The following is a 12,008-nucleotide window of genomic DNA, read 5'->3' as shown; positions in this document are numbered from 1 at the left end:
TGCATGTTAAGTGGATAACGGCGACTGCTGCGGGTATATACACAGCGGGAGAGGGATCATTTGGCACTGCTCGACACCACTGCGATCCCAACTGTCTATTATTATTATCGCTGCCGTTCCGTTTGTTTGCCCATGAAAGGTCTCGCCGAGTCTCAAGACTCTCTTAGGAAGGTCTTGTCAGAAGGGGGGGATAGTCGCTACGCGAAATTCCAACCCGTGACTTGGATCGCATGACCCGATTTGACTTCTCTGATCCACGTGGGCCATCGGCGGACGAATGTTGGCCCGAAAAAGACGAATTTGCTCCACATCTCTTCTGGGCCGCTTCCCATTTTGTCACTCCGCTGCTGGATGTGGGGGGAGGGGGGGCTCATCCCCCCACACCACGTGGGCCGTGAGGGATCGTGGTTGGGGCGTGCGTTGCTACACCCCCCCCCCCCCACCTCTTTGTACCGTGATGACCATATACGGTGATAAACCACCGTCCTCAAAAAAAGCCTCCGTGTCTCGGTCGCAAAGCGAGCGGGTTTTTTTCCCCCCGCTCCGCTGGCGAAGGGGACTTCGTAATATGCACAAGCGATCGCTACGCCAGCGATCCTTGCACCAACCCCCTTCTCTCTCTCAATCTCTCGTTGTGTCTCGCGCATCGCGGGACCGGCTCATCCCATTCATAACGATTTCCGAGTGACGAACCAAAAGAGAGCCGGTCGGAGTGAACATATTAAGAGGCCACCCGTGAAATCCAAGGGGGGTTTTTTTGTCGTTGTCCATTTTTGTACAGGGGCTCACAGCCATAGCCGCCAATATTGCAGCAACTCTTGAACAAGGATAAAAAAAATTAACCCGTAAAAACTAAGTTTTTCATTATAAATCCTTTATATGTGTGGCGGCTAGAGTCCTCTCGTCCTCTGGCTTGAGATGGCTGCCACCTATGGGTCAGATGATTGCCTGCCACCATTAAGCAATTGGTAATTAAATATATAAAAAACAATTTTAAGCGTAAAATTTTGGAAATAAATTTTCACGAAAATAAATTGTCACGCACAACGAGTCTGTGTGCAAAATGTCAGCTCGATTGGATCACGGGAAGTGGGTTGAAAAACGACCGAAAGATTTGCACGGTCGTAAGCGCGCAAGCAAGTGAACTTAATATAAAGGATAAAAAAAAAAACGGCTATGGCTTTTTGTTCAAGAGCTTTCAAAGGTTGAAGGGCCAAGCTATTTCGGCACGTTTGTTTCCCGCTTAGCGCTGTACGGCGCGAACATTGATGGCTCCAATTGTGTCAGCTCTAGTCCGTCTGCCCCTCTCGAAAACAACGGGAAGAGGTGAGGGTCGCGTTAACTAAACAATAATATTCATAACTCTCGTAAAGATGGTCCTGCACGAACGATATTTTTGATTTAAAAGCTTTCGTGACTGCGGGGATTCATATTCTTGGTTCTTTCGGTAAAGTCACATCGAAGGGAAATAATAAAATAAAAAAACAATATAAAACAATGTTTTATATTTAATATTATTTTATTATTACCCTTCTACGTGACTTTACCGAAAGAACCAAGAACACGAACGATACTTTGTTTGTATAAAAAAACCCAGCGCTGCATAAAAGGATTTGCTCTTGGCGTCCACCTCCCCTAGGCCCTACCAAACGTGGCACCCCCTCTCGAACCCCCCCCCTCCTGCCCCCCGCGGTCAGAGCCACTATCGGAGCCCCGTGGTCTCGTCGCCGGCCCTCACGGACGTTGCTGCTCCCTGCGCCAACTGGACACCCACCGTTACCGCCGTCGCCGGCGAAACGCTACCCGGGGGGCGGGCGGGGGTGGACCAAAAAGCCGCCTTTTGTAAAGCGTTACAGGATCCGTGCGTGCGCCTTTTTTATTTTTCCTTCCTTGTCGAGAGAAGCCTCTTGACCGCAAAGAACCGACCGGACGGTGGGCAGCACGGACACGCCGCCCTCCGTTGCGCCAACGCGCCCGCCCGCCCGCCGGACTCGGGCGTTACTTACGTTCCGTCTCTACAGTTTCCTGATCGCTTGGCGCCTTCGTCTTGTGGAAGGGGAATTTTCGCGAAAAGATGAAGCTCTTTTTACGTTTGTCATTGAACGAGTGCTGGACAGGGAGGGGGACAAGGGAGGAGGAGGGGGAGGGAGGGGAGGGAGGGAGGAGGGGATATCGGGCAAAGCGGGGAGATGGGTCGGGGGTTGGGGGAGAGGGGAAAGGGGGGAGGGGAGGGAGGATGAAACAGGGATATCTTAACATGCTCCACAAACAAGCCCTGTGTAAGCTGCGAGCAGGACAACTGCCTGCTTTATTTAATAGGGGGGAAATCGTATTCATGATAATAATAATAACTGCTTTAATACAGCGTGCAATTGTGTAGCCCTGCAATTGCTTGCTCAAGCCTCTACCGGGCAGGAAGGCCTCCGCTGGACGTTGCTCTATCCCAGTGTTCGTCACTCATTTTCAGAGGAGGGGGGGGGGCGCCAATTTCGCCGGTAACACATCATCGGTGTGTGCGAGGGCTCACCACACCATTTGAAACACCATTGCGGGTTTGTGACCACCACGATGATGATGAATGGCGGGGGGGGGGGGGGGAGCCTCGCTAAAGGCCACCGGGGGCCCGCCAGTGGCCCCCGTGGGCCTTGCTAATGAATGAAGGCTGCTCCCACAGGGACGCTCACTCCATGCAGAGGAGCTCACTCAATTACTGGAATTTTTGCTGGTTTTTTTTCCCTGTATTTTCAGTTTGCACAGTCACTTTAAGATGTTTTCTTGTTCATGTTTTTTGTTTGTTGCAGGTTGCACCCGATTCAAGGACCCTACCTAATAAATAAACTTGAACTTGATGCGATTTGGCCTACTCTTAGGGGAACAAAAAAAGGAAGCAGTGCCCGCGCTTTAACCCGCCGCACACGACCTGCCGATCGGCTCGCCGTGGTGTGACCCCGCTGCTGGGCATCTGAGATGAGAATATTTAATTCCTCCGGTCTAAATAAATATTCCGATTCTGAAGCCGATGCCGGGTGGGCAGAGGCGTTGGTGGTGGTGGCGGGGGGGATTTAAGAAACTCTCCACCCTTTGTTTCAACTGCCGCGCCGGGAGATGGAACCCGGTTAATCTCCGCATTGCAAGCCCAGGTGTATGCCGGCTACCTACGGCACAGGTGTTAATGCGAGCGAGAGGTCTTCCATCAAATTCCATTCAACCGTGCGTTTCGTTTTGGCCACTGGCAAGAAATCGTGGAGCGGCCAAAGGAGACGGCCAACGCGTAACGAGCGGGAACAACAACCAAAAGCCTCCGCAACACGTGGATTCGAGTATCCGTTGTTATTTTTTGGCGTGAAAGGAAATTGGAGCGACTGGAGAAAACCCACGTGCAGGAGGGGACATTCATCATGAGCGTGTTCTCTCTTTTCGGGAGTGACTGAAGAAGTAAAAATAATAATAACCCACCCCCCCCTACCACCTCGCCCCTCTAGTACCCGAATAGTGCTGGTAATATGCTTGCAGTGGAGGATTAATATCGATGTTGATGGGTTGTTTCCGAGCAATAGGCCTCACGCGGCTGCAGATGCCTTCATTTCGCAGGTACGACTACCTTCGTTTCATTTATACCGTTAAGTATTGCGATGACCTCTTTGGCGGGGGCGAATTCTTCCTCAAAAAATACATTGAATGAATGAAAGGCCCTACAAATTGGAAGTCACGGGCCGGATATTCCCACCCCTGTTCTAAACTAAGGTCTGCGCTTGTGTGACTGATTGATTATAATCATTACGTAACAGCTGCTTAAGGGAAAGGACAAGAGATGGTCTTACAGGCATTATCAATCGTTTTTAAAGAGGGGGTAAAAGTGGTGGATTTGCGTAGAACTTCACGTTGCGAAATTTCCTGAGCGGCCAATGGGAGAGCGGGCGAGGGCGGCCAGGGGACAGCGGTGCAGCAAGCGGGGTCACGACCCCTCTGTGCAGCGCTTCAAGAGCAAGCGGTGGGTTTTCTCCGGGCTCTCTCTCTCTCAACCACATTTTCGAAATACGATTTGTAACTTTGATCCTTGACCCGCGTGCGAAAAACAGTTACATTTTTACGTGCCATTTTACTGAGGGACGACTGTGTGTGTTGGACTTGGTGTGGTCTGGGACTGTTGTTGTTGTTGTTTTTTACTGCCTTGCCCCCAAGCTCGCATCTGGTGTTGACAAATTGTACTCGTGTACTTTATTTGCGTTCATTTGTTTTTTTATTTAATTACTTTGCTTAAATGTATCCGTCTCCATTTCGCACTCCGCGTCCCCAACGGCCACGTGTGAAAACGAGCTTTGTAGCTCATCGGATTCCTCCAGCGTAAATATATATTCAGATTCTGGAACTCGATTGGACACAACAATGGCAAATGTAGCAATAGGCCCTCACCCCGCTCCCCCCCCCCACTGAAACAGGAGATTTCGAGACTCACTGAGATTTTCTCCAAGGCAAAACGTGCACGTTTTTTGGGGGTTTTTCTTACTTATTTTAAACGCGTGTTGTTGTTGTTTTTTAAATTATAATTCTACGGTTGGCACTTACACAGGGGCTGTTTGCTTCAATGGACATTCGCTCGTTGAGCACATGCGGTCGGGGCGATTCAAAAAGCGAGCACACGTAACGATCAAAGAAAACCAACGGTAACAGAAAGAAAAAAAAATCGAAAAATATGAAAAAAAATGCGGAGCAATTATGGAATTCAAAGATGTCGTTATCTGTAAACAAATAAAATAAACGGGTAGATAAAACACAACGTTTTATATTCAGTGTTCCAGAATGTACCATATGCCATAACGCTAGATAGAGACTCCGATACAGCACACCGCATATCAATATTATCTTGTCGCAAAGTCTAAATACGGTCGAATGAGTGTGGGGAAGGTTAACCTCCATTAGATGCAATTAAAACTCGGTGCCGGAAATTCAGTTATTGTTAACTTCGCACAAAGTGGAAGCTATTTTATCCACTTTAAAGAGGATGATGGGCCGAGGCATACCCCAAGCGGGAATCGAACTCACGATCAAATTTACTGTGTGGTGGGTGCTTGAACCTCAACACGACCCGGCCAAATGAACACCCCAATAGGCTTGAGTGTGTATAAATATATAACCTTCATCAATCCACTGCTGGATGAAGGTCTTGCCTCACCGTGTCAGAAAAGAGAAAGGGGGGTTATCAGAGCATACTTCACCACGCTGGTCAGGACGTGTCGGGTGAAGATGTTGGGGGCACGCAGGACCAGTAGCTCAGATTGCACTCGCCACTGATGTGAGCCGTGGCTAGACAGTGAACTGCGATGGCCGAATAAACAGCAGTGCGCGCGCTGACCACTAACGCTACCATGACACCTTTTAATTATTATTCCGATTTATGTCCAGCACAATCCGGTTGTCTAATTCGACAATAATTATTACGACGTATAATGCCATCGAGTTGACCAGTTACTGTATATGCGAGTTACTTGACGGAATTAAAATCTCCCGGCTGGGCAGAAGGAACGCCACGATCCCCTGAGCGAGCGGCAATCAGAAATTTTGAATGTGCCGATTTATGTCCAGCACAATCCGGTTGTCCAATTCGACGATAATTATTACGACGTATAATGCCATCGAGTTGACCAGTTACTGTATATGCGAGTTACTTGACGGAATTAAAATCTCCCGGCTGGGCAGAAGGAACGCCACGATCCCCTGAGCGAGCGGCAATCAGAAATTTTGAATGTGCCGATGCGTTTAAAAGAAAAACTCAGGTCTCACCACCGTCGCGGCATTTCCCGACCCCCCGCCATTGTCAAGCGGTGTGACGCCAAAAGGATATAAACCTAAACTCTCGCGCCGACGGCCCCCGTCGCACGCCATTCGTTTTGATGTCACAAAGTAATTAAAGCACAGATTTTGAAATTTAAAGCGGCCTCATTGCAACACCCTTTTTGTGAATATACAGCTGCATTAAGGCCCTCCCCCCATTATCTACACCTGGTCAATGACAGTCGCTCGACCGTACGTCCAAACAAGTGGCGGTGGCGCAGCGGTTATTGAACTGTATTCGTCAGTGGCGGGCGATATCTGCATCGGGAGTCGTTCAGCCCCCCCACACTTCACCGGCGTGCGATGACCCAACGCGGTGAAGTATGGTCAAACGATAACTCCCCAAGACCGACGAGGAATTGGGGGGGGGGGCCTTCATCTAGTGGGCGCGCTAACCAAGAGCTGTAAACATGATCATGACCTTCTGAGCGTGACTCTGGAAAACTGAAATTGCAAAAATTATTCAGAGCAACCAAAAGTAAAATAAACAAACAAGAAAAGCTGATAAATAAACACGCACACAATGCAAAGTTGCCTTGGCATGCCCATGCAGACTCGAGAAATGAGTAAAGAAAATGTGAAACTTCATAATCAGCAAGCTTAGTCAAGTGCCATGCAAGAGGGAGAGGGGGGGGGTAACGTGTTGACAGTGTGTGCGTGTGCGCGTGTGTCGTGCGCGTGTTGTGCGAGCGTGTGCGTTAATTTTAATCAACAACTGGGGCTCAACACCGTCCGTGTCCGCTCGTTAACAGTTGAAAAGTCGCTCGGTGAATTGGGCACCTCCTCCCTTTCTCAAGGTTCATCGATGTCAACGTTTCCTACACGCAAGCAGTGTGGGTCTGTGCTACTGTATTGATCGCCTAAATGGACTACGGATGTACTGCGCGCTGAACTCCTTTCGCAACGTGCGCAGCCAACCGTGCCAATCGGAGGTGCGGGGAGGAAAGGACAACAAACTCAACACAAAAAGGAGTTCTAAAGAAATTCGTTTTCAGCCGAGATGATTTAAAAGTTGCGTGCACGGATTTCTCAACTCCGTCGAGCAACCGGTAAATGTCGAGGAGATTCTAGATTTGAAAGCTTTCGTGACTGCAAGGATTCATATTCTTAGGTTTTTTTCGGTAAAGTCACGTAGGTAAAACATTAAAATTAATAAAAATGAAAGATTTTTATTTTAGTTTACTTTTATTAATTTTAATGTTTTACCTACGTGACTTTACCGAAAAAAACTAAGAATATGAGTCGAGGAGATTGTCTCGAAAACCCCGCAGTGGCTTCAGTTGAACAGCAGCACACTAATAAAATCCAAGGAGGTGTGTGACCTTGAAATTAACGAACTTAAATTTTGAGCGGCACCCTATCACGGATGTTTTGCCTACCGACGGCAGCGCTTCGCGGATGATGATAATTAACCTCCCGTCCAGCGGCACACGTGGGAACAGAGGAGAGACTTTTTTTCTCTTCCCCCCCACCCAAAACTATTTTCGTGTTATCCGACTGAGTTGACTAACCCAGACCGCTAACTGCCAGAGTAATCAATTATTTACCTAATCCAATCATCTGCCTCCGAAATATTACAATGTCCCCTGCATAGGACAGCCAATATTGACTTCCCACAAAATGGTATGACATTTAGCAGTCCAACAACGCTGATTGGGCTGAATATCGACGCTCCCCAGACGGGATTTGAACCCGTGACCTTTATGGTATGGCCTACGACAATCAGCCAACTTGAGTTTACTTTCAACGACTGTCTGAATAATTAAATACCGATATTTTAAACATGCAGACACTTTTTTTTATCTACGACGGTAACACCCATTAATTGGTGAAATTCGGCGGGCGCACGTCAATTCAATCCGGGGCTTTCGCTTTCAAGGATAATTTCACGTGAATTTGACGTTACCCCGATGTTCGTCTTGAAACGACAGTCTCCCCCCACCCCTGCCGCCACCACGCTGAGATGTAATTTTAAAGTTTTGCTGTCCGAGACGGACGGGGGAGGGGTGGGGGGGGAGGCGGCGATAAACGCCACGGAGCGACGGCACCGATCGAACCGGATGGCGTCGCCAGAAGCGTGAACAATCGCCTCTTGAATTTCGATTTAAAACTTTCGTGACTGCAGGGATTCATCTTCTTGGTTCTTTCGGTAAAGTCACGTAGAATGTAGTATCATGTTTTATTTTTATTATTTTATTATCTCCCTTCTACGTGACTTTACCGAAAGAACCAAGAAGATGAATCGCCTCTTGGTTCACGAAAGCACGAAGGCTCCCCCCCCCACACCCCCCCCGCCACCGCCCCCGCGCGGTTCAACTATCACCAAAGCTCACGGTGGCGAGTTTCCGTTCTACCATTTTTTTCGGTGGGGCGGGTGGGGAGGACCACGTCAGATTTGTGTGCCGAATCTACCAGAATCCTCCCGGCGTTTGGTGCTTAAATTGACAACAGATCCACTTCGCTGCCGACGCGAATATCTGTGGCTCGTTCCTACCGGAAAAATGTGATGTAACGGCGAGCGACGGAAGAGTGTGGCGTGTGTGTATATATAAAAACATATTAACACGTTTTACAAGAGCGCGGAAATTATGTCACGGATGAGCACGTACTAAAAAAGGGCGAATTCCGTTGATTTGTCTTTTACAGTTCGAGATGAAACATAAGGATTGGGTTTAGGTGAGAAAAGTTCTTTGTCGTTGTTAAAAAGCATTTGAATCTTGCCTACTGAACGGTGGTGGTGCTGAGCCCCAGCTGTTAAAGACTGAAATGTGCGGTGCGTCTCATTCAATGGCAAGCTTCTTTGGTCCAAACTGAGCAGCTTAAGTAAAAAGACAGGTCCACGTCAGGGCTTCCAGCACACACACGTTAAACCAAGAAAGTTTTTTTTTTTCTTTCTGTTAGCCCGTCTCACAAATGCGGTGGCATTAGTTTTGACTGTCAGTCACGATTAGTCGCTTTGATGTGATTAGTTTTTTTTAACATGTACAAAAATTTAAAACTTTAACGTAGAGTCGCGGGAGGTGAAAGGTCACGGGCAACTTTGTGCAAAGGATGAAGAAATCTTCCATTCGAACAAGATGACAATCTCACACAGGCACTTTAGTCATAATCATTCATAATCAACGTTTTTGGGTTAGATCAGCGTTATTATTATAAATGTGTCGTACCCTCCACCACCCGACACGGCCAATCAGCAAAAAAGCGTCCCGTACGACAAAAGACAAAATAGTTCACTGCTTTAGCGCACCGGTGTGTTGAAGCGTGAAACCACAACATTTACAATTTTTGAGTAGTACGACGTTTCGCTGGTAATTGCATCCAGCATCATCGGGCAATTCGCCAGAATGGTGGCCGTGTCGGGTGGTGGAGGGTTACGACACTTTACTCAGTTCGGGTAAATGTTCGTAACCGCAGGTTATATTCAAATAAAAAATATCGTTTTGGCTTTTAGCCCCCCGCCAACGGACGAAAATGCACCAAGGGATATATGTCACGAAGCAAAACAGTCAGAATAAGAGGAGGCAACAAGGCATTTGTGTCGACAGTCGAACTAAAAAGCCGACGATAAAAACACAATCGTGCCCCGGGGAGTTAACGGGATCACGTTAAGAGCGCCAAAAAAGATTTACAACTTGGCGTGTTCCGAACAACCCGCACTTTGAAATTTAGCGGGGCTGGCTTATAGACGGGGGGGCCCAAAACCACGCAAGAAAAACAACGCAGCACCTGCAAAGTGTAAACAGCAGCAATCGTTAGCGACGACGTGCAATCGATGTTAAGTGCAAAGCACAAAACACAACACAAGCTCACGAAACGAACGAGGCGTTGGACGTTAAAACGTCCCTTACAAAAGTGTCGCGCGTGAGGATGCCTCTCTATTGCAAAGCATCCGAATGCTACCGAGCCGACGTCACCAAATTCAACTTGAACTTCTCGGTCCGTTTTAGCCGAGGCTTCAGTCGTCGGATTCCCGCGGGCAATTTCACCCATCCCACCCCCGTAGTGCGGTCGAGGAAAGCAGTCAACTTTTAGAGCACTCGGACATTCAACGTTTTTGCCCTATCACGCCCAACCCTAAATGTTATCCGGCCGCCAATCGGTGAACTCGGCAAATGTGTTTTTGTTGTAGACACATCCGTGACTATTTAACTATTATAAGATAGATATATACATGGCCAAATTAACAGTTTTGTTCCTCCTCTGTGTCACTGCGGCCTCTCAGCAATGTAACTAAACTATCTCAGCCTGCACATTCACTCAGACTCGCGATTCACGTCTCGTCGATGATGGTGCTGATAATGATGTCGTGATAATGATGGTTACGATGATGATGGTTGGTCACGATGATGATGATGATGGTGGTGGCTGATAATACTGGTGGTAGTGGTGGTGATGATGATGGTAGTGGTGATGGTAATTTTCGATTTAAAGCTTTCGTGACTGCGGGGATTCATATTCTTGGTTCTTTCGGTAAAGTCACGTAGAAGGGAAATAATAAAATAATACAAATAAAACAATTAAATTATCACGACGTTTCGATTGCAACACAAGCAATCATCATCAGGTGTGAAAACCACAGCAAGACAAAAAAAACGCCACTTTTTTCTAAATTTTCTTGCTGTGGTTTTCACACCTGGCGATGGTAATGTTGATGATGATGATGACGGTAGTACTGTAGTGGTGATAATGGTGGTGGTGATGACGATGGCGACGACGCTCCGTCACTAACTTCGTCACTCACGGAATTAACAACAATGCTGAGGTCTGGCATAGGCATGCCCCGTACAACACTGCCGGGAGAAAAGTGGGCCCCCCCCTCTCTCTGTCGTCTCTCGCAGCACAGGCCTTCGGGGACGTCAGCGGCAACTGGGGGGGAAGCCGCAAGCGGTAGCGCTGGTGGAGACGACCGCTCAATGACCCTGGGGGGGGGGGGGGGGTCCGAGATTTTTCTTTTGGTTTGTCGCGACGACGGCACGGACGACTCACCCCTTTTCCGTCGATGTTGCACGGTTTGGCGTTGAACTTCACGGTTTTTAACCGCGCCCTCTCCTTCCTTTCCACCCTGCGGGCAGACGGGCGGGGGGGGGGGTAAAACATCCATAGGGAGGCACGCGTTAGCGACGGCGTTAATCAGCTCGATTAAATAACCCCTCATTCAAGGCTTGGCGCTACCCGCCATGAGCACGCTTTCCGTTCAGTGGAGGCGCTTGCTGTTGCGATTGCTCGAGTCGGGGCCTGCGCCGAGAAACTGCGGTAAATCGCGGAACGCGCACGCAATGACGGCGGGGGATCACCCGCCGTTGCGCCGAACGCCCGCGGCGGTTTGCGTTGTGTGACTATCACAATGGAACGGAAGAGATGATACGAAATTTTGTTTTATATGTCGCTGCGCCGTTTGAGCAAACACAATCACCACCAAGTGGCAGGAACATTATCACACACACACGAATACATCTCACAAACACGCACACTCAAACACACTCAAACTCACCCGTACACACAAACACCAACTCACTCACCCAGCTAGTCACCCACCTACCCACCCATTCACCTGCCCTCTCAGACCACCCATGTAACCACCCACCCACACGCACCCACCGACTCATCGACCCACCCACGCATCCACCCAGCCACGCACCGGCCAACCCACGAACCCACTCACTCATCGACTCACCCAGTCACCAAGCAACCCAGGAACCCACCCAAATCCACTTACCCAACCACCCAAACCCACCCACTCACACAAACCCACCCACCCACCTACACACCCACCCACTCATCCACGCACCCACGAATTTACCCACCAACACACCCACCCACTCTCCCGCCCAGTCACCCACGTACCCACCCGATCGCCCACCGACCCACCCAGCCGCACCTGCGCTTGCTGGGGATGACCCCGATCTCGTCCGAGTCCCCGCCGGCTGTGACGCGCCGTGCCTGCCACCATTCGTCGTCCGAGGCATTGGTCACGTGCAGGATGTCCCCGTACTTGAAGCTCAGGCCCTGGCTGGGCAGCCCGCTGTCGCGTGTCTTGTCATAGTCGAACAACGCCCTGTGAGCAAAGCCGCGCACCGGATTAGACAAACACGCACGCACACTCGTTTTGACACGTGCTCAAACTCACCCGCACATACAACCACTGGTTCACTAATTTAAAGTAAAAATGTTTTTTA

The 12,008-nt window shown here is 49.1% G+C and overlaps 1 protein-coding gene across 8 annotated transcripts in view; it reads right to left on the bottom strand.

Moving 5' to 3' along the window:
* Window positions 1-12,008, bottom strand: part of LOC133357261 (disks large homolog 2-like) — a 466,648-nt gene that overhangs the window by 40,598 nt on the left and 414,042 nt on the right. For 6 of the 8 annotated variants that reach the window (XM_061575118.1, XM_061575120.1, XM_061575124.1 and 3 more), the window contains exons 13-15: window positions 11,711-11,887; window positions 10,819-10,894; window positions 2,007-2,109 (exon numbers count right to left, since the gene is read on the bottom strand). In XM_061575118.1, the coding sequence (XP_061431102.1) occupies window positions 2,007-2,109; window positions 10,819-10,894; window positions 11,711-11,887 (356 nt within the window). The remainder of the gene's footprint in view (window positions 1-2,006; window positions 2,110-10,818; window positions 10,895-11,710; window positions 11,888-12,008) is intronic. The other 2 variants (XM_061575121.1, XM_061575122.1) reach the window with 1 other exon arrangement.

Source organism: Lethenteron reissneri, chromosome 57, assembly GCF_015708825.2.
Source record: "Lethenteron reissneri isolate LAM-NWPU_2019-01 chromosome 57, ASM1570882v1, whole genome shotgun sequence".
NCBI classification, from domain to species: Eukaryota; Metazoa; Chordata; class Hyperoartia; order Petromyzontiformes; family Petromyzontidae; genus Lethenteron; species Lethenteron reissneri.
The sequence above is the reverse complement of the archived record's forward strand: the minus strand, read 5'-3'. Positions and strand labels throughout refer to the sequence as shown.